This window comes from Varanus komodoensis, unplaced genomic scaffold (genome assembly GCF_004798865.1).
Source record: "Varanus komodoensis strain SLA01 unplaced genomic scaffold, ASM479886v1 scaffold169, whole genome shotgun sequence".
In the NCBI taxonomy this organism is placed as follows: Eukaryota; Metazoa; Chordata; class Lepidosauria; order Squamata; family Varanidae; genus Varanus; species Varanus komodoensis.
The window spans coordinates 73,547-99,278 of record NW_025335502.1 but is presented as its reverse complement, the minus strand read 5'-3'; the positions used below and the strand labels follow the sequence as shown (position 1 = coordinate 99,278).

General features: G+C 45.0%; 4 protein-coding genes across 4 annotated transcripts; 1 reads left to right on the top strand and 3 right to left on the bottom strand.

Moving 5' to 3' along the window:
• Positions 1–395: 395 nt before the first annotated feature.
• On the bottom strand, positions 396–1,346 carry LOC123021492 (olfactory receptor 6M1-like). The gene has a single exon (XM_044426224.1). The coding sequence runs from the start codon at positions 1,344–1,346 to the stop codon at positions 396–398; it is 951 nt and encodes a 316-aa protein (XP_044282159.1).
• A 5,294-nt stretch (positions 1,347–6,640) lies between these two features.
• LOC123021491 (olfactory receptor 6C74-like) lies at positions 6,641–12,337 on the top strand. The gene is made up of 2 exons (XM_044426223.1): positions 6,641–7,543; positions 12,287–12,337. Exons 1-2 carry the CDS (start codon positions 6,644–6,646, stop codon positions 12,335–12,337), a joined length of 951 nt encoding a protein of 316 aa, XP_044282158.1. The 5' UTR covers positions 6,641–6,643.
• An 850-nt stretch (positions 12,338–13,187) lies between these two features.
• On the bottom strand, positions 13,188–14,132 carry LOC123021490 (olfactory receptor 49-like). Its single transcript, XM_044426222.1, has one exon. It carries the CDS (start codon positions 14,130–14,132, stop codon positions 13,188–13,190), a length of 945 nt encoding a protein of 314 aa, XP_044282157.1.
• Positions 14,133–20,202: 6,070 nt separating this feature from the next.
• LOC123021487 (olfactory receptor 6J1-like) lies at positions 20,203–21,129 on the bottom strand. The gene has a single exon (XM_044426219.1). It carries the CDS (start codon positions 21,127–21,129, stop codon positions 20,203–20,205), a length of 927 nt encoding a protein of 308 aa, XP_044282154.1.
• Positions 21,130–25,732: the final 4,603 nt, after the last annotated feature.

Sequence of the window (25,732 nt, the reverse complement as noted above, 5' to 3'; positions counted from 1 at the left end):
CCCAACCCTATCTTGGGGCACACCCCTAACCCTAATATAGGGGTAAAGTTCCTTTGAAAATAATGCGATTTTGAAAAAGTCGTCCTTGAGTAGCTTTTTCTGCACTGCTCATCATTTCTGCCCATTCTGAACACATTCCAACCATCAAAACCATGCCAGGACACCTCGTTTTTCTAACCCTAACCCTGCCCTGGGGCACATCCCATCCCTAATATAGGGGTAAAGTTCCAGTGGGATGAAATGAAATGACTCAGGCATGCATAAAGATGACCTTCCAACAGAGAAGCACAAGAACTTTTCTGCATTCCTTAACCTGCTCTCCATAAACCTGGGTACTCCTAACCACAAGGATCCAAGTTTCAAGGTGCAGGTAGCTCCAGATTCGACCACCTTTTTCACTGGAACCAAGCCCACTTCTTTAGACAATTCTTTAAGACATCCTTGACCTTTCCATTCCTCAGAGTATAAATGAATGGGTTTAGTAATGGGGTCACCACTGCTGTGAGGATAGCAACTGCCTTCTGGACTTCTTGAGAGCATCCCTTGCTGGGCAGTGAATACATGAAGATGGAACTGGCGAAGAAGACGGAGGCCACAGTGATGTGGGAAGCGCAGGTGGAGAAGGTCTTCTGCCGGCCCTTGCTGGAACGCATGCGCAAGATGGTTGCAATGATGTAGAGGTAAGAGACACCGTTGACGGTCAAGGAGCTGAGCAGCAGCACCGAGGAGAGGATGGTCTCAACCACCAGGAGGGAGAGCACATTCTGGCTGCAGGAAAGCTTGATGATTGGGGCATAGTCACAGAAGAAATGGTCGATGCGATTTGAGCCACAGAAGGGCAGGCGGAGCAGGAAAGGCATCGGGCCAAAGAGAGCAAGGAACCCGCCGACCCAGCAGCCCAGCATCAAGGTGCTGCAGCGCTGTCTGTTCATGATGACAGCATCGCGGAGTGGGTAGCAGATGGCCACATAGCGGTCGAAGGCCATGACAGCGATGAGGCTGCTCTCGCAAGCACCGAGGGAGAAGTAGAAGTAGCACTGGGTGATGCAGCCCAAGATGGAGATGGCTTTGTCCGAGGAGAGCAGGTTCACCAGCATCTTGGGTGTGATGGACAGGACGAACAAGGTCTCCACGAGGGAGAAGTTGCCCAGGAAGAGGTACATGGGGGTATGGAGGTGCTGGTTGAGGCACACCAGTGCAATGATGGTGACATTCCCAGCTAGTGTGAGGAGGAAAACAGCAAGGAACACCACGAAAAGCAGGAGCTCCAAGGGCCTGGGGAGCTGGAAGCCCATTAAGATGAACTCTGTCACCTGCTCTGTGTTATTTGGGTTCCTCAATCCCATGGCCAATTTGAGACGGCTGAATAATCTGGAAGGAACAAAAATACACAGTTCAGAATAAATTTAGCTAAAACCGCTCGCCAATTCATGACCTCTTCCAAGAGCAGAAGCTGATATAAAAATGTATCCTCTCCCTCATTTGAATCCACAAGAAATCCAACCGATTTGGCATTCCCCACATACCTTTCTCAGGATTGTATCATACCGACTGCATCTCCTTCTCTCCTGTCATTGGGATCATCAAAATAGATTGCCAAGTGTCATGATTCTTCCAAATCATGATTTTTGCAATGGAAAGGATATACAAGGATATACAAACCGATTGTATCAAAACATTCACAAATCTACCAGCATTCGCCACATGTTTTGTTTTTAGGGGTGAAGTCATATTGCTCCTGTTCTTGATGCATGTAAGTCCCCAAACCTACCTGCCTTCTAGGCCCCAAAGTTGATGCATTGCTTATGATCTCCTCCACTGCCATGGTTTTCATCCCAATTTTTATCCAGATTGTCATGTCAATAGGTAAAACTTCAGGAAGGGAAAAGAAGGATGTTGGTACTAAGTCCACCTCAGCATCTTCCCTTCCCCACAGAACACTCCCTTTGCAGACTTTGGAGATGCAGCTGGAAGTGTGCCTTCCACGCCCACTGCGATGGCATGCGGGTCAGGGCTTGGCTTCCTGAGAACCAGCTCCAAATTGCAGGTCCTTCAGCTGCCAATATGAATATTCCGGTGCCTTCCTGGCCACATTGGAAAGACATAGGATTGTACTCAAACATGCGTTATGGAACCGTATTTTGACAATAAGGATCGATGACCATCCTTAGAGCATTGTTTTTGAACCAATATTTTAAAACCAGAGGAACATAGTTAAATTTCCATCTTCAAGCAAATATATAAGACAACTTAAATTCAGCATTTTTATACCCACAGAACTGTTACACACAACATTTCCCTCAGTTCCCTGCATTTTCCCTGCACAAACAGCATTTTAAACCCAGTGTTTTAGAAATGTCATGACCTAACCCTGCCCCGTAGCCTTCACTCCATCTGCAAAACAAGGTATTTGTCACAATGTGTTCCCAAACATGGAGACACATGTCACACTTTACGGGAATGTCGCCTTACCTCTACACCTTGTAAAGAATCAAGATGGTCTTACATTTTTCATGTTCCTTTACATTTTTTACATTCCTTTACAATTCTTTCTTTAAATTTTTCACAATCATTTTACATTACAAGTTGTATTTGAGTCTGTTTTTAGAAGAAGCATAAAATATATCTACGTTTAAAGAAAATCCATCATGAAATATGGGGGTATTTTTCCAAAGACATCGTCAGGAACCAGGAGAGAAATGCATTTCCTGCGTCCTTTGGTCTTACTGTGACTGATCCTGTGACTGATCCTGCTCTGTCTAATCAACTATCAGCCAGGTGAAGCTTATATACAGATACCTGGGGAAGATTTTCCTTAGGTTGTACAACCAACTGCTCCAAACTAGAGTCCTTTGTGTATCATTTTAATCTCCCCAGGAAGCAACATTGGTGATATGGCTCCCTCTGCTGGATCTATGTAGAAGGGCACTCCGTACTGTTGATTGCTCTGATAAGCCTTCCCCAAATATTTCTTGACTTGCAATCATGAAAAGACAGAAGACACCTATGAAACTTGGCCTTCACCTCAGCCACAGTTTTATCATTTCCCTGGCTTCTGGCTGATACTCTCTGTTTTTCATGTCAGGCTTGTTACTGAACACTGGACATCCCCCAACCCTTCCACAGGTCTCTTGAGCAAACAAGAGACAAATCAATTTGACTTTCATTCGCTCTCCAGCGGTAACACCACTGCAACAATGGCAACAGCAGCCTAACCCCAGACAATGCGTCGTAAAATAATTGGGGGGGCCCTCTCCTTCTTGTCCGTCACTTCTGCATTTGCCAAAGCACTTTGGAAACAAAACAAATTAAATTAATCACCCACCAGATTTAGCTGCTTGGTATCAGTGAAAGAAACCAAAGAGAAAGAAATGTGGGTACTGCAATGGCAAGTTAAATAAAGAAACAGTCATGTGTTGGTGTTGGCAGGAGTCCTGGAAAAAACTACAGTAAAAGTTATTTTACAGTTGTCCAAATGTTTATGAAACATGGCCAGCAGAGTTTCATTTTATTTCATTTCTATACTGCCCATAGCTGAAGTTCTCTGGGAGGCTGACAATTTTAAAGAGAATTTGCTTGCTAGTTGAGAAGTTATGTCCAACCCATCGAGACCGCATAGACAACACTCCTCCAGACCTTCCTGTCCTCCACCATCCCCCGGAGTCCACTTAAGCTCACACCAACTGCTTCAGTGACTCCATCCAGCCACCTCATCCTCTGCTGTCCCCTTCTTTTGCCATCTATTGTTCCCACCATTAGGCTCTTCTCCAGGGAGTCCTTCCTTCTCATTAGGTGGTCAGAGTATTTCAGTTTCATCTTCAGTATTTGGCCTTCCAAAGAGCAGCCAGGGTTGATCTCCTCTAGGACTGACCGGTTTGATCGACTTGCAGTCCAAGGGACTCGCAGGAGTCTCCTCCAGCACCACAATTCGAAGGCCTCAATTCTTCACCACTCAGCCTTCCTTATGGTCCAAATTTCACAGCCATACATTGCAACTGGGAAAACCATCGCCCTAACTATACACACTTTTGTTGGCAGGGTAATGTCTCTGCTTTTTAGCATGCTGTCTAGATTTGCCATAGCTTTCCTCCCAAGGAGCAAGCGTCTTTTAATTTCTTGGCTTCAGTCACTGTCTGCAGTGATCTTGGAGCCCAGGAAAAGAGAATATTTCCACCCAAAAGATAGAGAGAACATAAAAATGCTAGAAAGCTGGATTAAAATAAGAGGTGATTTCTTCATTTTGAGGTATAAGTTAGGAAATCTGCCGATGCATTTACTTGTAACCTTTGCCATATGTTTCAAACCAACTTTTTAAGAAGGAAGATTATGTAAAAAGATTGCAGGAAACTTACTGGGAGAATTTTCCTCAGTGTTTTTTTCTTTCTTTTTTAAGCAGCTGATTAATTCCCAACATTCAGCTGTCCTCATTAACTTCATTAACCAAAGCAATAGTACCAGCTCACTAAACAAGGAAAACAAAAAGTTTATGCTTCGAGGTACCAGAATTTGCCTCTTAGGTGTTATCAGTCCGGTAATTAACTTCCTAGGGAATGAACTTAAGGAAATAAACTGACTAAATCTATGGACTATGTCTGAGTTCCACAAACCTTAGAAGGCACGATCAGAAAACTAAGAAAATAAATTGAATCCTGAACATAGAGCTTTAAGGGATTTGGAGGTAGGTGGCCAAAGGGGTCATAACCATATATACATGCCCTATATGTTAGACCATCAGATGCCCTTTTCCAGACCCCCACACATAAAGGAGCTGAAGTTGTTCTCTACTAAAGACAAGACCTGCTTAGTGCTGGCACCCTAGTTATAAACTGTGGAGAGGCTCCCTTGGAACGGCTTTTTGACATCTGTTGAAGACATTTTAACTACTCCATAGTGTCTAATACTTGTTTTATGTTTAAATGTGTTGTTGTGGTTTTAGGTCTTAGCACAGTTGATTTATTTTACTCTATTCTTTTAAACTTTGCTTTCAGTCCCTTAAAAGTGTCTCTGTTACATTTTACCATACTGTATTTTGTGGTTTTGGTTTCCATGCTGAGTCCAGAGTTCTTTGACTGTTGGGTGATGCAGAAATGAGATGGAGGGGTGGGTGGATGGACGGATGGATTTTTTTTCCAGATAGCTGGAAAAATGGGCTTCGCAACAACTAATTCTTTAACCTTGCCAGCCCTGTCCTGGATTTCCTAGGAGTTTCTTCTCCCTTTCCAGGAAAGAGGCAGCTAGACAGCCATCTGTCAGGGATGTTTGAACTTGGAGCCCTTCACTGAGCAGGGAGCTGGACTCAATGCCCCTATAGACCCTTCCAACTCTTCTATGATTGTATAGAAATCATAATAATGTTGCAGAAGACCAGGAAAGTGACATGAATAATAAATAATTTTGTTAGTGGGTTAATTTTTGGTGAATAATGCCCTTCCTTTTTTTCACACCCCCTGAAATGCCATCTCACACCCGCTGGGGGTGCAGGCACCCCAGCTTGGGAACCCCTGTTCTAAATTATCCCTTTCTGATGGCCACAAGATCTGAATTTGGTGGCAACTCCCCCTTTTTATTGTTGTTTTTGCTGCTGAAGCACAATTAGCGTAGTGTGGGAATCCCCCTCTGTCCCTTCTGAAAGCTCTGGAAAAACTCTGGAAGGGCACTGGATGCTTGGAAGAAGGCTTACATGAACAGAAGTGTTTGGCTAATATGCCACAGTGACTAACTCTCTGAAAACCAAGGTTCTAGTCCTCATGTGGTCATGAAGCTCACGGGGTGACTTTGGCCCAGTCATGGGCTCTTAAGTCTTGCCTACGTTGCAGGATTATTGTAAGAATAAATTAAAAAGAAGGGCCATATCTAAAGCATGGATTTCTTTGCAGAAGGGAAAATGCTGGGATATAAATCTGTTATTATTACTGTTGTTATTATTATTAGTATTATTGCAGATACTATTATTAAATGTGTTAAATGTATTATTAAACTTGTCTAGATGTTCATATATGCAATGTGAATATCTAGACAAACACAGGCTGGAAATTTTGACAAATGGCTGATGATGGCCATAAAGTAGACAAAGGGAATCCAAAGTAATCCAAAGGGGATTTTCAAAAAATGGAGTTTCATCAGAGGCAAAGCAATAGAGAAACTTTTTAGTGAAGCCAAAGGAGTTTGGAAAAACCCAGTAAAATTTCTCACTGGGTGGAGTGAAAACATCCCTCGTTTCTTGCTGGATTTTGCTGAAATCCAAACAGAAATTAATGTGGAATTTCCTCTTCCAATGAGGAATTTTGAGAGATGCCAAAATAACATGAATAAGACTGGTGAAGTTTCTGACGGGAAGTAGTTGGACTTGCACAGTGCTCAACAAAAGCCAAACTCAGGCTCACAATTCATAGCTGCCACCATTGTGAGTCTGACTGAGAGGTGGAAAACCTGATCTGACATTGGACTGCAGTATCGGACTTGTTGTCACTGGAGACAAAAAATTGGGCTTTATCACACTTGACTTAAGCAAGCCGAGCAAGATAGCAAAGATCACATTGATTTAATTGCTGTGGAATTTCAACATTCATGGCTTAACTTTATTTGAAATTGCCCATGCGAAGAAAACCTTTCAGTTTCTTCTTTTGCCTTCACTTTGCCAGAAATGATGAATAGAACCACAGTGAGTGAATTCCTGCTCTTGGGTTTTACCAGCAACCGTCAACTTGAAGTCCTGCTCGCATCCCTACTGGCCAGTACATACCTCCTGACCATCACTGGGAATGCAGTGATTATCACGATCACACTGGTGAATCACCAGCTCTGCACCCCGATGTATTTCTTCCTTCGACACTTTGCCATACTGGAGATCGGATTCACCATGACCATCATTCCCAAAGCACTGACCAACATGTTCAGCGGTGATGGAACCATCTCTTTACCTGGATGCTTCCTTCAGGTGTATCTGTACCTATCCCTGGGATTGACAGAATTCCTATTGTTGGCTATCATGTCCATTGATAGATACGTGGCCATTTGCAACCCTCTCCATTACACCTCCATCATGACTGGTCCCACCTGCTCACTACTGGTGCTTTGCTCTTGGATGGCAGGGTTCTTGCTAATTCTGGGTCCAGCAATAGCATTGCTTGGGTTGCCATTTTGTGGCCCACGTGCCATGGATCATTTCTTCTGTGACATTGGATCTCTGATCAAACGGTCGTGCATGGACACCAGTCTCCTGGAATTCATGGTTTTTCTTCTTGCTACTCTTTCCCTCCTTGGAACCTTGACCGTAAACCTTGTGTCCTATGCCAATATCATTTCCACCATCATGTGCATCCCATCCACAGAAGGGAGGCAGAAGGCCTTCTCCACCTGTATCTCTCAAATCACTGTGGTCTCTCTCACATATGGAAGCTGCATCTTCATGTACATCAAACCAAGCTATGCCATGGAGTTAAGCTCCAGAAAGCGGGTATCTATTCTTAACACAGTAGTGGCCCCACTTCTAAATCCATTCATATACTGCCTGAGAAACAAGCAGGTTCAGGATGCCCTGAAAGCTGCATTCAATGATGTGACGGACTGTTTAAGAAATCAGAATGAATAGAAATGGCCCCATCATCAACACTGAGATGCAAATTAAGCATTACCTTTGGAGCAAGCTTTTTAGAGCACCCTCAGAAGTGAAACTTCTCAAATTATTGGTTCCTGTTGCCTCCTGGTCATGTTCAGAGCAGACCAGGGGCAAGCAACACGTGGGCCCCAATAAACTCCCAAATTTTTTTCCTGGCACCCACCAAGATGCCCTATCACATTTTCTTCCTACAAGCTGGGATTGTTTCAGAAGTTTCTCTTGCTGCTGGGAACTGTGGAATGAACTGTTGTTCAACATGCATGGTTACAAATCCATGTCTGGCTTTCACTCAGACTTTCTGGGCAGGTGACTTGTCCTTTGTCCTCCAGGGAAACCATTTTGTTGTAGTACCTTGGACAGTCTCTCAAATCGCCCAGTGTGCCCATGGCTAAAAATATATTGCCAACCCCTGGAGTTGTTGTTGTTAGTCACAAAGTTGTGCCCAACCTATCACGACCCCATGGAGAACATTCCTTCAGACTCTCCTGTCCTCCACCATCCCTCAGAGTCCATTCAAGCTCACACCCACTGCTCCAGTAACTCCATCTAGCCACCTCATCCTCCTTTGACCCCTTCTCCTTTTGCCGTCAATTGTTCCCAGCATCAAGGTCTTCTCCAATAAGTTATTCCTTCTCATTAGGTGGCCAAAGTATTTGAGCTTCATCTTCAGGATCTGGCCTTCTAAAGAGCAGTCAGGGTTGATTTCCTAATCCCTGGAGACTTTCTAAAATCAAGAGTACTTCAGTTACTCATGATTGATGTGTCCCATTGGTTTGAATGGGTCTACTTTGTTTTGTCAAGAGCATCCATAGTGAGAATCGCTGCAGGTGAAGAACTGAGTGTTTTGCTCAGTTCTGGTCATGTAGTTCTTGCTTCCAAGTCATTGCCTATTTTTGCTCTACATCCTTTTATCACCCAGACTCTTTACCATAATTCTTTGAAATTTGTGGATTTCATTTCCATGGTTTTTTTTTCTTCAGTTACCTATATTCAAGGTCTTTGAGCTCAAGAAGCTTTTTCTTCCACAAAAATCTATGCCAGGGGACATCTAGGTTCACTGGTAAAGCTTTGGGATTTAAGCAAACAAACAGGATCAGTGTACATTTTTTAAAACAAACAGTGCCCTTTCCCAAGTGCATGCTCCAAATGCATACTTTACCCCCAAAAAACTAAAAGACAAATGTGTGCTTGCACAAGAGAATATTTGTACAATTGTACACTTTCAAAAAGAAACACAACCTCAAAACATTGCAAAAGAAGAAATTCCACATTCTTGTGCATTCAGAAGTGTGACCTGGACATGTTTGCATGATTTACAAACTGGAATGAAATGCTAGTGCTGCCTGATTATACCACTGAAATGAAGAAATGTGTTGGGGTAGGAGCACCCAGGTGTGGTGTTTGATATGGAAAGGCTTTCAATTTTATCTCAAGTTTGGCCAAAGAGTGAAATGGCAGAATTGCATAAATAGCCAACTCACTGGTCAAATTTCAGGTGCTCATCATGTTCACCTTTTTAAAAGGCCTGGAAGAAGATGCACTGGTGATGCCCGTGTGTTTTTCCATTTCCTAGAAGCAGTCCTCAGTCTCCATGGGGGTGAGCCTACTTTGGGGCTGAGAGTCAGCTTCATGGATAGCTAAAAATGCACAGAGAAGGGCAACAAAAATGATCAGGGGGCTGGAGCATCTCTCCTGTGAGGAGCAGCTACAAAAACTGGGGTACTTTTCACCCTGTCCCATAATACTTGAACCTGGTGTCATCCCATGAAGATGATTGGTAGGAAGTTAGAACAGATCAAGGGAAGACCATCTTCACACAGAGTATTATTAAACTGTGGAATTTGCTACCATGGGAGTAGGTGATGACCACTTCAAAATGGGATTGGACAGTTTAATGGGGGAGGAGGCTCTCAGTGGCTACTAGCCTTGTGGGCTATGGGTTGCCTCCTTCACCAAGGGTGCCATTCCTGCATTCCCCAGTTGCTGAGGAACTTGGGCAGGAGGAGGTCTTGCACCCATCCTGCTTGATGGATCCTGTGAGCAGCTGGTTTACTACTGTATGTACAGAACACCATATGTACCTTTGGCCTAATCCAGCACAGCCTTTCTTATGTCCTTATGTTCTTCTGAATGGACATTGTGTGACTGTCCTACAGCTTATGTATATGAAAACAGGAATGCAGGAGCTTTGAGTACCTGGCATTGTGTCCACAGGATCACTGACCCAATACTGAAATATCTGTGCTGGTTTCCAGTGGTTTTCCAGACTGGAGCTCAGCTGCTGCTTCTAAAACTGAAATCCAATAAGGCTGTCCTAGCCCCCAGATTCAGGAGGTTATGAAGTCTAGGCTTATGAGCATCCTATGCAGGGCAGGAGAAGTGCAGAAGTGAAGGCAGTCTTCACACTCATGCCAACAAAGGAGCTAAATGGTGCTCTAACTGTGGCACAATGGAGGAATGGTGGAGGGGCGAGGTAGAAGGACCACCTGGATGCCTCATATCTTGGCAATGCTGGTCTCCTCCCCTCCCTTCTCCCCGCCCCCCAGAAGACCCCTTCAACCACTGCTCTGAGGTTGGAGAAGCAGTTCTTTCCATACCAGCTGTAAAGGGGGAGATGGAGGGTGCCCCAAGCATGGAGTCCCTCCAAAGTCACTTTCCAAACGCTTGTGGACCTCTAGATGCTGCCTAGGGATCACAAGACCACTCCGGATTGCAGCCTGGCTCTTGGAGGACATCATGTCTTGATAGGAACCTGCTCAGTGATTAAGAGCAAGAGAGGTCCTTCTGAAGATGCCCCATTTGCTTGGGCACACTTGAAAGTGCTCCACCTTGTGGCACACCCAGACTCTGTAGCACATTGTCTTGGGAGCGGTGGATGCTCCCTTTTCCCTCTGCATTCGGGGAGTGGATCCTGACACATCCATTTAGCATGACTTTTGGAAGTGTTATCATGTCTTTGACCTTTCAGCATTTCTGATGCGTTTCTTTGGATATCCTCTTTGTTTCAATTCTTGGAATAACACTTTGGTTAGTTTCAGAAAGATGCCATAAAGATGCTTTAAATAAATGCAATAAACCAATGGTTTGTAAGGAAGTAGTTTCTGGTTCTTACAAATGCAAACAGTATTGAGATGCTACTTCCATGGATAATGCTCCTGGAACTTGCCTGTTACGCTTCAGCAAAATATGTACCAGGGCTGCAGAATGTCTAGTCTGCAGAACACTGTGATCTAGCTATTGGAACCTTCCAAGGTTCTGCAGGGATTAGTCCCCAAACCCCAATCACAGAGCATTGCCCCACTCCAATTTCCCAGCTTGTCTTGCTCAGGATGTATGAATCAGCAAAACACAATCTTGCTACAGTCATCCCAAGTCTATCTCAAAGCTCATTGCCACTCAAGGATGTTCTCAGCTCAGATTGCCTTCCAAGACCAGCCTGAGAACTGTAGCAAGTCCACAAATGGTAGAAGGACAGTACATTCAACCATCCATCCATCCATCCAGTTTCATCTCAGCCCAAGTGCACCAAACACATTATAAACTCAGGGCTGGGGTCAGACTAGATGGCCCGGGAGACCCTTCTGACTCTCTCTGTTTCTATGTTACTGGGTAAACCCTGACCCAAACATTGGAGTGAAATTACTTGCTCCTACAGCCCTACATCCTGCACCTTAGTGAAACATTTCTCATGACTTCCCAGATTAGATAATTTCCAGGACAGCCAAATGAAAATGATATTGATAACAAAGGTGAAAGTCAATATGAATCTACTAATCTAATATTAATCTACTAATTAGTCTATTAATCTAGGGAGCAGGAGGAGGGGGAAGGAGAAGGAGAAGGTGTAAGGCTTCAAAGACTACAGTGTTGGCACCAAGTTTTTGAGAGTTCACGGGCATGAAACATTCAACAACATGCTTCCCAAAGAAAATCAGTCTCATTGGCATGAGCCGATCTTGCTCCTCATCTTCCCTCACATCATGGTTACCTCTATTTTTCCTTGCAGGCAGCAAGCCAGTGTCATGCCTTACAGTTTGACAGAGGCATTGGCACGTGAGAGGGTCACAGTGAGGGTCAGGCATTGGAACAAGGAGATTTATACTTGGTGCCCAGGGCCCAAATGGCCCCTCTGCAGCCCGACTCTGAGGCTTCCAAGTGAGTAGCCTCCCCACAACCTAGCTCTGAGTTGTTGGAGCAGGGTGCAGCTTCCCTTCCTCTAGACTCTGAGGTGTTTGAACAAGTTGCCCCCCCCGGCTCCTGACTCTGAAGCTGCTGGGCAGAGTCCTGGAGAACAGGAGGACGTAACAGGAAATTTACAGAATGCCCAGCTCCAGAGAAGATTGCATAAGTTAGACCAATTGGGATGGCAGGAGAGAAGTTTGTCCCACCCACAGATAGAAAGATGTAAGAGGAGATTAAGATCCACGTGACTGTCTTCCTCTTAGTTCAGAAAGGAGGGGGCAACTGAGCTGCGAGGAGCTCATTGCCAGAGCTTATCTGTTGCATCGTAAATCTTGTAGTAAATAGCAATAAAAGTCTTTAGTTTTATTGCCGACTGTTGTGTGAGTTAATTAGAGACTTAAGTTATGGCCTCATGACAGCCAGTGAGAAAGTAAGCAGTGGCATTGTCAGAAGCCAGGTTTCCCCCTTTGGACTTTCAAACAACAGACCATTCTTAGTCAAAAGCTCTTTAATCTCCAAAGTACAACCACAACCTAGCAGCACACGAATGGCAGGAGTACAGATGGGGATGATTCTGTGTTCCATCTCCCTGTCACCAGCCAGTGTTGGAGCAGCATCAAGCTAAGGGAGAAAGGACATCAGAAGGGTGTTGGAAGAATTGTTGCAAGGCAAATGAAGGCTTGCTGAGTTTGGAGAGGACTCAGAAATCTCTGTGGGTTGGATGGGAGATAAGCCAAACTTCATCTTGAGCCAAATATCACCCAATTCGTTGCTCATTGATGAGCAATGAAGTGGATGATGTTTTCTGTGCCACTTGGAGCTTGGAGGAACATGTCCATCCCTGCTTTGAAGCAACCAGCTTGTTTCACAGAGTTAGGGGCTCGCATTGTGATAAAGCATCTTTGCTTCTGACATCTCATCTCATACTTTCAGCCTTCATGATCTCACTCCTGTTCATGCTGAAAAATCTCCAAGGAACTGGCCATACCAATATGTGAATCAGCACACCGAATCTGACCATCTTAGAGACCATGCTAAGGGAAAGATTCTGCTAGGTTATTCAATGCTATTTGATGGGGCTTGATCCAGATTTGAAGAGTCCCATCACAGTCAAGAGAAAGCAAATTATTAATACATATCTTCACTCCCACTCATTTCATTGAATCTGCAAAAATTTGGAAACTTGTTTTCTATAACTGCTACCAATTGGTGCTTATTGATTCCATGCCAAAGTTGAGTTAGATTTTATTTCTTTTACGAAGCAGTTTTGTGTTTCAGTTTTGTTAGTCACACCCAGCGCTTGAAAGAAATACCTAGTCTGAGATGGCAATCGAAAATGGCTCATTCCACAATTGGTATTTCAGGCTCACCTTGGAAATTGCCTCTGTCATGGTGGATTCTTAAAAACAACAGTGCACATTCTAAATGTATCTCTCAAGGCACCTTGGACCTGCTTGTTCCGCAGGCAGTATATGAATGGATTCAACAAAGGAGATACGACAGTGTTAAGAACAGCTGCTGCCTTGCTGAGGTCTATCTTGCCAGCACCGCTCGGTTTGATGTACATAAAAATGCAACTCCCATAAGTGATGGAGACCACAGTGATATGAGAAACACAAGTGGAGAAAGCCTTCTGCCGCCCTGTGGTTGACGGGATATGAAAGATGGTAGAAATAATATTGGCATAGGAGACAATATTTATGGCTAAAGACCCAAAGAGAGAAAGAGTAGCAGTGAGGAGATCAATGAATTCTAGCAGACTTGTGTCAACACACACAAGTTTGATCAACGGTCCACTGTCACAAAAAAAATGGTTGATGGTGTTTGGGCCACAGAATGGCATGTGAAATAATATAGCTGAGGGGCCCATAATTAAAAGTAAACCCCCAACCCAAGAGCAAAGCACCAACCACGAGCAGGTTCTATCAGTCATTATGGCTGGGTAATGCAGAGGGTTACAGATGGCCAAATATCTATCCATGGACATGACTGCCAGCAGAATAAACTCCATGGTTCCAAGCACAAAGTACAGAAAAGATTGTGTGAAACAACCTTGTAAGGAGATAGTCTTGTGGCCAAGCGCTATGTTGGCCAAAGCTTTAGGAATAACAGTGGTGGTAAACCCAACCTCCAAGATGGCGAAGTGTCTCAGGAAGAAATACATGGGTGTATGCAGTTGGTGATTCATCAACGTGATTACAATAATCATGGTGTTCCCCATGAGGGTCAAAATATAGGTGATGGACAGCAGCAGGAAAAGCAAGATGGCAAGCCTGAAGTCATGAGTGAAGCCTAGAAGTATGAATTCCCTTACCATGGTGATATTCTGCATCTTTGAGGCACTCCGGAAAGCAAAGTGAAAATAAAAGGAATCATTACAGCTGTGTTTTTGATTGGGTTCAGAAATGCACCTTCCAAAGTCTGCCACTATGTCAACCTAATGTATTGCTGTGAGGTCAGAGGAAGGCAATCCAGATGATCAAGTCATGGAAGAAGGAACTGAATACATCCTCTCAAAGCATAGTCAGGGTTCAGGTCTCCATCTCCATCACCAGAAGATCTGCTGGGACAGTGGATTTCTGGAGCATTCATCTGTGAGCTTCCACCTCTGTGGCATCTGTAAATTTGGAAATAGAAATAAATAGCACTACAAAATGCCAGTAAACACCTACTGTTCTTACTCCAATGGAAACAGAAGACTAGTAATTCCAGAACCTCTCACTGAAGGCTTGGCATATGGAGACTTGTAGTCCAACTACAGCTGCAGACACAAGGTTGGGAAAGACTGGTTTGGCCCAAAATCAGCAACAACCAGGAAATGCAATTAATTTCACTGAAAGGTGCACTTCTTGGACAAAACAAGAAGTGCATTTAGTGTTGAGATAAAAATAATCTCACATTGATGAAATATTCAGAGAATTATTCTGAACTGCAATGTGATTTCCAGAATTTAAATAATATTAAAAGTTTTGAAGCTTTTTTTTTCAAATTAAGCCATTCAGAAAAGAGAAATAACCTGGGTTGGAGCTACCTGATTTGTAGTCCCTACATCTTTTCCTAAAACACCCATCCTGCGGGCTTTTCCCATGCACACTTGCCCTTGCCCTGTTCAGGGTTCACAGCCTTTGATACTTTATTTTTAGTGCAATATTACAATTATTGCAATATAATAATATTAATAACACTACTAATACTAAATTAATGAACAGATCATGAACCATGACCTATATGTATGTGATTGTGTTTTGCTTGTGCAACTTCTGTTGCATATATTGGTTGCAAAAAGAATAAGATAGACTGAGGGATGCCATTTATACCTAATGTTACAATGAAAAAGTATTTGGGATCCATCACCCCAAAACAGAATCATCAAAATCATCTCCGTTCACCATGTAAACATCAACTCTCAACAAGATACTCACTGCTGACCTGGATGAGCAAGAAGTCCCTTTTCCACACTTGATGGAGATGACCTTCACCAGGGTCACAGACAAGGTTCCTCTGCCAAAACTTACTTCCAGAGATTGCAACTTTTTTACCTCCGTGCCTTCAAAATGAGTGTTGACGTCTTCCACAAACCAGCAATCTCTAGAAATTTTACTACACACATTTCCCAGTCTTCCTACACCAGAGGTGAACATGGAAGCAACCTCTCAGTGTTGTGAGACATTCTGATGTCCCCAATCATTGAGCACAACTAGCTTTTCAGTTCGAAAAATTCACATGAGACCTCAGAGCTCCTTCCCCAAGGAGCAGCCTATTGGTCACTTTCCCAATGAAAGAGGCTCATTTTGCGTAGCAAATTCATCTCACCAGCTTATAGCACACATTTCCTCCTTGCTACACTCTCTCTACTTGGGACCTTGACTATAATCATTGTGTCATACATCAAAATTATTTCCACCATCTCATGCATCCCATCAAGCACAGGGAGGCGGCGGGCCTTTTCTACCTGCTCTGCCCACATCACTGTGGTCTGAATCACTTACAACAGCTGCGTTTCATGTACATCAAACCAAGGGACACCAGTGAGTTAGACTTCAGCAAGGCAGTAGCTGTTCTCAACACCATTCTTTCCCTCTTCCGATCCCCTTCATATACTGTTTGAGGAACAAACAGGTTCAGGAGGCCTTGGGAGCCACATTTAGATAGTGCAAGGTTTCATCTTGACTGGGAATTCAACTGATACCAGCATAAACAGGAATACCAGATATTAACTAATTAAGAGGAAGACATCCCTGTGTTTACTCAAATGGTACTTACTGAATGACTGGCTGGGTTTAGACATGCCAAGCAACCTGGCATGGCTTCCATGGTGTGTGTGTGTTTGGCTGGATGTGTCCATCAGATGACCAAGTGGTTTCTACACCAGCATGGGTTCCACCCTCCTTGTTCAGACCTCCCACTGTTGGCCCATATCCCATCAGCCACCATGCCCACACTGAAGGCTGCAGTTGCTGCATTTTCCAGGAAACTCTGGGATAGTTGCATACTGGGAGCATCAAATCCACAGTGTTGGCTTTGGACAGCTGGACAAACCAAGATGATGCATGGAAACCATAGAACAGGCCATTGATTCTCATCATGGTTTCTAAAAACCAAATATACTGACATTGTTTGGGGGGCATGGCAGTCTTCCAGTAGCATGGAATGAGCATCAATTATGAAGTATTCCTAGGTGCATGTGAGGAAACACAATAATAGAATATATGGTTCAGTTTCAAATTAGTCTGGAAGTCATAATCAATATTTTATTCATTCATTCATTTATTTAAAACATTTTATGCCACCCCCATCACAACGAAGCCTCGGGGCAGCTCACAACAGAAACAAAATACATAAATAAATAACAATATAACATTAAAAAAATTATTTAAAAACCTCCGGTGCATCTTAGCTAAAAATTTAAAATCCTATAAATACAAATAATTTAACAATTAAAATAAGTTTTAAATAAAAAGGTCTTAGCCTGGCACCGAAAAACAAATAACGATATATAAATGCCAAAAAGATAAAGGTATTATAAACATCAACAAATCCATATATTTATCATTGGTCATTTGTTCAATCTCTCTTAATTGTGCCTGAGGACTATTTTTTGGTAGAAAGTTGTGGTATCAATCAAATAATCAAATAATATAAAATGTGGGAAACATCAAAAGATTGAGAATAGGAAACATTCAAGGTGAGAAGCCATGGAGGGAAATTATGGGTAGGGTAGAAAATGAATCTCAGGTGTGCTTGAATTCCAAAATGTCAGCCACATGGATGCAAGATTCGTAGTCCTTTACTTAGGGTTGTATGAACATTGTCATCCAATGCACAGCACACGGTCTCCCCTTCAGGAAAGCTGTGCTCACATCCTTAGCACACTCTTCCAAGAAAAAAACCGATATCTCTTGTGTCACATCCTTGGGTACATCAGTACCTATGAACGATGGTTCCCACATTCACTCCTGGTTCAGAGGGGTAGAGAAAGATGGGCAATAAAGATTGCCAGATTTTTATTTTGTGTATTTATTTAAAACTTTTATAGATCGTCCCTCTGTTGGCATCTTGGAACGGTTCACAACAAGTAACAAATAAAATGTCAAATAAATGGCACAGGATCCAGTAATTCAATCACATAAAACCTCCTTAAAACCGATTAAACATTAAAATAATAGGAAAATAAAAAGTTTTTCACCTGGCGCTGAAAAGAAAAAAGTGTTGGTGCTGAGCAAAGATTGTGGGCCAATCTTTATTCATTCTATTTATACTTGTTTAATTATTAGATGCCTATCCCACATTTTTCCCACCTTTCCTGCCAGGCAGAGCCCACTCGTCCCCCTTGTATACACCTGAATTGTGGGCGATGAAGCAGGCTGGGAGATGGCTAGAGCGTAGGTGGAGGAAATCACGGGATGAATCTGACCAAACACACTTGAGAGCCCATTATCGGGCCTATGCTGTGGTGGTGAGGGCGGCGAAAAAGAATTTCTTTTCCGTTTCCATTGCCTCCTCAAAATGCCGTCCAGCGGAGCTTTTTTGAGTGGTGCAAGGCCTGGTTCATCCAGGTCCTAAGAAAGATCTGGTTCCTCCCTCGAAGGCCCACTGCAACGACTTTGCCAAGCATTTCAGGGAGAAAATCGCTCAGATTCATCATGAGCTGGATACCACTAGTGATTCAGAGGTTTCTGGGGAGATACCAATGTGCCGTCTGGTCCAAAATTAATGGATGAATTTTGCGACCTGATGATGTGGACAAGGTGCTTGGACGAGTATGTCCCACCACTTGCCTATTGGACCCTTGCCCGTCTTGGTTAATAAATAATTCCAAGCACGGGACTGGGATCTGGATCTTGGAAGTGGTTAACGCCTCTCTGAGGGAGGGTCGGGTACCTGCCCCTTTAAAGGATGTGGTAGTCTGACCGGTCCTGAAGAAGGCATCACTGGATCCAGAGATGGCCACTAATTATAGACCAGTGGCCAACCTCCCATTTCTGGGCAAGGTGTTGGAGCGGGTGATGGAGGGACAACTCCAAGCTCTCTTGGATGAAATGGATTATCTGGACCCATTTCAGTCCGGCTTCAGACCCGGGTATGGTACTGAATCTGCCTTGGTTGCCCTGTACGATGACCTGTGCAGGGAGAAGGACAGGGGGAGTGCGTCCCTGTTCGTTCTTCTGGACCTCTCAGTGGCTTTCGATACCATCGACCATGGTATCCTTCTGGATAGGCTTGCGGGATTGGGGGTTGGAGGCACTGCTTTGCAGTGGTTCCGCTCCTACCTCAATAACCGATTCCAGAAGGTGGTGCTGGGGGACTATGGCTCTGCGCCATGGCAGCTATGCCATGGAGTACCGCAGGGGTCCATTTTGTCCCCTTTGCTGTTTAACATCTACATGAAACCTCTGGGGGAGGTCATCAGGAGGTGTGGGCTGCGGAATCATCAGTATGCTGATGATACCCAGCTCTACCTCTCATTTTCCACCAATCCAGGTGAGGCAGTGGCTGTGCTGAACTGGTGCCTGGCCGAGATAATGGACTGGATGAGGGCCAATAAACTGAAGTTCAGTCCAGACAAGACGGAGGTCCTGTTGGTTGGCGGATCGGGCTTCAGAGAGGGTGAATTGAACCTTGTCCTGAATGGGGTTGCACTCCCTCTTAGGGACAAGGTCCACAGCTTGGGAGTGCTCCTCAACCCAGAGCTTTCATTGGAAGCTCAGGTGACAGCAGTGGCGAGGAGCGCTTTCCTTCACCTTTCGCTGATCCATCAGCTGCGCCCCTACCTGGAGTACGACTGTCTGGCGACAGTGACACATGCTTTGGTGACTTCCTGCCTTGACTTCTGTAACGCGCTCTACATGGGGCTACCCTTGAAGACGGTCCGGATACTTCAATTGGTTCAAAATAGAGCTGCCAGGCTGCTGACGGGGACTGGGCGTTATGTTCACATGACTCCAGTCCTTCGTCAGCTTCACTGGCTTCCCATTGAAGTCCAGGCCCAATTCAAGGTGTTGGTGATGACCTATAAAGCCCTAAACGGCTTGGGTCCTGGTTACCTGAAGGAGCGCTTACATCCATATACGCCCGCCCGCCCCTTGAGATCTGCGGGAGAGGCCCTTCTCCAGGAACCCTCCGTGAAGGAAATTAGGAGGCTAAGTACCCAGAGGAGGGCTTTCTCAGCAGTGGCGCCCAATCTATGGAATGCACTCCCCAGAGAGGTCCGCTTGGCGCCGTCGTTATTTGTTTTTCGGTGCCAGGCAAAGACCTTTTTATTCAAACGTCATTTTAATTGTTAATATTATTTGCTTAATTCTTCGGCCAGGGCGACTTATTTTATAATGTTAATGTGTTTTATATTTTTAGTGTTTTATATTTTAACTGTTGTTTTTTAAGCCGCCCCGAGGCTTCGGCGAATGGGGCGGCATAGAAATTTTTAAATAAATAAACAATAAATAAAGCTTGTCAGGTTATGCTGAGTGAAGACTGAAAATGCCCAGAATCTCTCCATGCCCAACTACTCTTCTCTGTGGTGACCACCATCTTAAGGACATCTGTCCTGCTGCAACCTGCGAGGGAGGTCATTTTTAATCTGCCAGCTCAAGACAGTCCTTCATGTGGAGGCCTCTAAAGAGCTACTTGGTTATCCAGGAGCCTGAGGCATTATTTACGTGATTCTTTTTCCTTTGCAAGGTCTTTTTTACTGTCTGGGTTTGAGTTATTTTACATTAATTTGAACACAGTTTTGTTCATCTGTTTGTATTGCGTTTTGTTGCTTCCTTTTTTGCGCTGCTGTAGACTGCCAAGACAGCTTCAGCTATGGGGCAGGATAGGAATACATAAATAAAAGAATGCAATATCAAAGTCTAATCACCTTTTCCCCAGAATTTAGGTAGTATTCTGCAGACGCTGAGCCATCATTGCTTTACCTTGACCAAACTCTCTCGCAAGATTCTTTGGAACAAATCATTTCTCAAGGTGTATACAAGGGGACTCAGAAATGGGTTGATTATGCTATTGAGTAGGGCTGGGACTCTGCGGGCTCCCCCTGAGGATTTCTTCGACGGGATCACATACAGCAAGATGGAGACACTTGTGGCCATTAGGATCAAAGTCAGATGGGATGCGCACGTGTTGAAGGCCTTCTTCCTCCCAGTATCTGAGGGCATGACCAATATGGTAGAGACGATGTAAGCGTAGGAAATGAGAGTGAAGGTCAAGGAGCAGAGGATAACGATCGAGGACAGCACAAAGGTGACAATCTGGATCAAACCTGGGTCTGTGCAGGACAACTTCATCAGAGGTTCACTGTCACAGAAGAAGTGGTCAATAACATTGGACTTGCAGTAGGAGAAGCTGGTGATGGTGATGACTGGGTAGAGGACAGAGACAAACCCACCCATCCAGCAAGCCAGCACCACTTGGACGCAGAAACGGCCATTCATGATGATGGGATAGTGTAATGGGTCGCATATGGCCACGTACCGGTCATAGGACATGGAGGTCAGGAGGAAGTACTCCACCGTGCCCAGCAAGAAGTAGAAGTAGGACTGGGCCATGCAGCCAGCAAAGGAGATGGCCTTGACTCCAGAAAGGAGGCTTCTTAGCAGCCTGGGGACAGTCACGGTTGGAAACGCGAGGTCCAGTACGGAGAGGTTGCCAAGGAAGAAGTACATGGGCGTGTGGAGGCAGCTGTTGGTGGCGGTGATGAACAGGATGGTCACATTGCCAGCTACTGTCAACGCGTATATGGCAATGAGGAACACTGCCAGGAGAATCTCTGCTTGGTGTCCAATGAGGAAGCCCAAGAGGATGAAGTCATCATGCATAGTGTTGTTCCCCATCTATAACCTCACCCAAAACAGAGCATTGATCTCCTGAAAAATGACATGCCTCAGCAATGTGCTTTGCTTCTCCTATTGTTCTGAAAACCCACATTTTGACATCCAGAATGTCTTCTTTTCTCATACTCCAAACAAAACAATTTAGAATGGAGAAACTTCTTGTTCTTGGGACTTCTATCCAGCCCTAGTCCCCTCCCTCCAGGCTACATTCCATGGAGCAACAGGGGTGAAATAGCAGCTTGCCACCAAAGTTCAGCAGCAAGCCACTTTGAAATGGAAAATAAATACTGTAGGCCAGGCCATGCCACCAGCAAAGGCGACATCCTACAAGGACATCAAGGTATTTGAAAGGACCAACTGATCACCTTCAGAAGAACAGCCATCTGAGTGGGATGGTGTAATGCAGTGTCCTGCAACAGCAGAGGTTGGACTCGATGGCCTTCATGGCCCCTTCCAACTCTACTATTCTATGATTCTATGATTTTAAATTGGGCTTGTTCAGCTCTTTGTGGCACCAACACCAATATTTCCAAAGAGTTTGCAGCTTTACTTTGTGGTGCTCCTGGTGTCCATCCTGACTTAAGTAAAAGCAAAATGTCTCTTAAATGGGCAGCAATAGAGAGAACATCAATATATCAATTTCTATTGCTAAAGAAACCTATGTGTATCACCCCAGTGACATAAGGAAATTATAAGAAGAAAATTTTCAGAAAACTTTCTGAAATGTCCCAAAGGACACTGGGCACACTTTCAGTCATGTCCCTTTGCATACAAGCATTTCTTACAAGGTATGTGAAAACCAAGTCTTACTTCAGTGCCATCAACAGCCCTATAACCTCCCTGATCTTCATCCTTTCCTACAACAACTGTGTGCACTGAGTTACATTTTTAAAGCAATGGGATTCTGAAGAGTCATTGTTACCTTCTCATGTTTTTGTCCAAAGTTGCTTCACGGCCTCCCCCATGTGAATGGGGCCAATTTTGCTCCTGACTTCCTGGGGAAATTCCTTAATGGAGGAAGCAACCCAAGCCCATGGGACTGATCCTTTGTTCCTCAAGCATTCACAGACTTGCTCTTGGCTTGGCTCACTTTCGAAGACCAAGCCAGGCAAGACCACGAATCCTGAGGGATGGTCCCATGAGGTTTCTTCCCAACCCTTCTCTGGTCCTCTAGTTCCCTTCATAGCTGGCACAAAAGGGCCACACAGGGTCCCTTCCGTGATAGGGAAAGCAATTGTGGGAGATGGGAAAAAGAGGTGTTTGGGGGCAGAGAAAGCAGGATACAATCCATCCGGAAGTCTCTCCAGCCTCCTACCTTCCCCCAAAAAAAGTTGCAATTAGTCCTGTAAAAACACCCATCAAGAGGATTGCCTCCACTGAATACAATGACTCGCTCTCTTTCTATAACTTCCCTGTAAGTTTCCAAGTACAGGGCTTACATGCAGGAGAGGAGAGGAGAGGAGAGGAGAGGAGAGGAGAGGAGAGGAGAGGAGAGGAGAGGTTCGTGTCCTTTATTTTCCTGCATGAATGACTTGGACCCACATACAGAATTGTAATGACACAATTAAGTACTCGATATCATTAACTGCATACAGAAGACGAGATTACCTTCCTGGGAACGCATGTTGGGAAATGTCTGCATTCAGCTGGTCCCAATAGCCCAGAAGCATCCACAATCATCGCTGTGGGGCAGGAGGAAGGTTTAGCAGGAGCGCCCTGTGACCCTCCAGGCCCTGCTCAGCATCATCCTGGACCAGACCTTCAAAAGCGTCGGCACTACCCAGAGGGAAATTCCTGATGAGAGGAGCACTCAAAGAAGGAGCTTTATGGTCCAGCCGTCCCTCAAGTGTCCTGCCCCTGGAATGTAGTGAGATTTGTAAGCAAGTACCAGACTGTCAAACCTGGTCTGAGAGGGAGCTCAGCAGAGGGGCAACATGCTGGAAATATGCCGTTCCCATTTGCAACCTGGCCTCCCCTTTTGGCGCAAGCCTTGGCTTCCGGACCAGCAAAGTGACAAGGCTAAAATAAGCACCCGCTGCGATCAGAGCTCGCAGCATCTCCTTCCTGCTGGAAGGCTGGTGGTGCAGAGGCGATGGAGAGATGGAAACTGTGGAAGAGAAAGGGGTGGAAGACGGCCTCTGCAGTCCTCAGACAAGCCTACTGAGAGGTCCTTCCCGTGCTTTTGCTCCTACATCATTGCAGAAAACTCCCATCTATTTGTGAGTTTTGGAGAAATCTGTCTGGACTTTTTTAAAAAAAAGCCAAAGCAAAGAAAGGACTATAAAGTACTTCTAAGGTCTTTCCTCTTAGGCTTTTGAATGGACACACACACACACACACACACACACACACGCAGAGAGAGAGAGAGAGAGAGAGAGAGAGAGAGAGAGAGAGAGAGAGAGAGAGAGAGAGGAGGTGTTATTTGTAGAGTGGCTCTTCATACTCACCCATCTTATGCCCATGGACCACATTTCCATCTCTCCCCAGAAATTCACAGCTCCCCCATCTTTTGCTAGCCAATAAGCACATCCTTGGAGATGGCCCTTCACATTCTTTTATTTTATAGCTCAGGACCTCCCACTGGCACGAGAAGGAGGACTCCAAACGGGCATGAGAATCAAGATAATTCAGACTGAGACTTCCTGCACCTGCTGGGATTCTGCCAGTAATAATTAATACCTGGAGAAATGTCAGGACTGGGCAAAATCCATTCATAGCCACATGGTCTACACCCATGAGAATTTACCTACATATTTTTTTCAACTTGTGGGAGGCAGCAGGGAAGGCTCTGGTAGCTCAGAATCATTACTCAGGCTCTATCATTGCTCGGGGGGATGAACCTTTTGTGGCTGAAAGACTGGATTCAATTTTGGAGAAACTCTTGAGGACTACCTACCACAAGCACCTGTCCCAGCAGCTCTAAACCCCACCAGGGAGTGACCTGCCCATCTCATCACCTGGAGGAATTCCTCCATCATCAGCTCACTGTCATCCTCCCAGAGGCAGAATAGGTCTTTGACCCTGCAGATTGAGTGGGCCAGGGACTATTTCGGACAGATCCGTGGTCACCTTGGAGGCCACAAAGTTCTGAACAACTCCTGAAAATGTGTTCTAAGTGTGCTTGTTGAAGTCCCACAAGGGAACAAGCCCAGGATACTCCACCACCAGCCCAAGGCTACCCCAGCTAGCTCAAGAAGAGCGTTGTTGGGAAGTGGTATGTGCCGTAATAATTCCTGTTCTGTCCTGAACACCTACCTTCAGATATGTACATTCATGACTGGAAGACTGTGAGATAGGGTACCTGAATGGGGAGATATAATTGGATAGACCACTTTTCCAAAGCTTTCAGCCTCTGAAACCTCAGTGCCTCCGTGTGATGAGTTTGCTTACAACTTGGAAGATGAAGTTGCTCAAATCTGCCACAATTTGGACTCCACAACTGATTTAGTTCCACTGAAAAAGGCATCCAAAGTACCATCTTAACTGCCCTTGATGGATTGATTTTGCTTGCTGATAGGTTGCTTTGCTCTCCCTGTGCTTCTTCTTCGTTCCTTGGCCCTTGGCCATCTTGGCTCATTAAGGGATCTAGCAAGGGGGTTCTCCCCTGGGTCCAGGAGGGCATCAACATCTCATTCAGAGAGGGACTGGTCACAGCCCACAGAGGCTGTGATTGGACCACTCTTGTTGCCTGTTGTGAATATCCCATTTTTGGGCAAGGTACTTGAGCAGGTGGTGGCCAACTAGCTCCAGGTAGTCTTGGAAGAAACAGATTAGGTAGATCCATTTCAATTGAGCTTTAGTCTAGGGTTTAGGATGGAGACAGTTTTGGTGGCCCTATGGGATGACCTTTGCCAGGACAGGGATGGGGGAGTGCCACTCTGTTGGTTCTCCTGGACCTCTCTGTAGCTTTTGACACCACTGACCATGCTGGAGGACAGGTTGACTGGATTAGGAGTTGGGGGCACTGCATTGCAGTGGTCCCACTCCTATCTGGCTGACCCTGTCCAGAAGGCAGTGCTGGGGGACAGTTGCTCTGCCCCATAGCGGTTACACCATGGGATTCCTCAGAGCTCTAGACTGTCAGCCATGCTGTTTAAGACATAAACAAAACTGCTGGGAGAGGACACTTGTAGATGGGTGCTGAGCTTTACATCTCCTTTTCATCTAACCAGGTGAGGTGGTTTCTGTTCTGAATCACTGCCTGAGCTCGATAATGGACTGGATGTGGACCAACAAATTGAAGCTCAGTACAGTTAAGGCAGAGGTGCTGTTGGTGGATGATCCATCTGCCCAGAGGGTGGGCCCTTCATCCTGTCCTGAATGGGATTGCACTCCCCCTGAAAGACAGGGTCTGTAGCTTGGGGTGCTTCTGGACCCAAAGCTATCACTCGATCCTCAGGTGTGCTCAGTAGACAGAAGCACCTTCTTTCAGGTACGACTAATTTGCCGAGTTTGGCCCTACATGGACAGACAGAGCACTGCAGTAATCCAAGTTGAACCATCCCTTTCAGAGGGCTGTCTGGTTGTCTCTTGAAGGCACACAGTGCATAATTTTATTGAAGCTAAGTAGAATGGGATCTGGTCAGAGCCTGGATGGACATAT

Excerpts from the sequence above, each read along its gene's own strand:
- LOC123021492 (XM_044426224.1), bottom strand. The coding sequence starts at position 1,346 with ATGGGATTGAGGAACCCAAATAACACAGAGCAGGTGACAGAGTTCATC.
- LOC123021491 (XM_044426223.1), top strand. The coding sequence starts at position 6,644 with ATGATGAATAGAACCACAGTGAGTGAATTCCTGCTCTTGGGTTTTACC. Across the intron at positions 7,544-12,286 it reads AGGTTCAGGATGCCCTGAAA|ACCATTCTTAGTCAAAAGCT; the intron begins GCTGCATTCAAT and ends TTCAAACAACAG.
- LOC123021490 (XM_044426222.1), bottom strand. The coding sequence starts at position 14,132 with ATGCAGAATATCACCATGGTAAGGGAATTCATACTTCTAGGCTTCACT.
- LOC123021487 (XM_044426219.1), bottom strand. The coding sequence starts at position 21,129 with ATGGGGAACAACACTATGCATGATGACTTCATCCTCTTGGGCTTCCTC.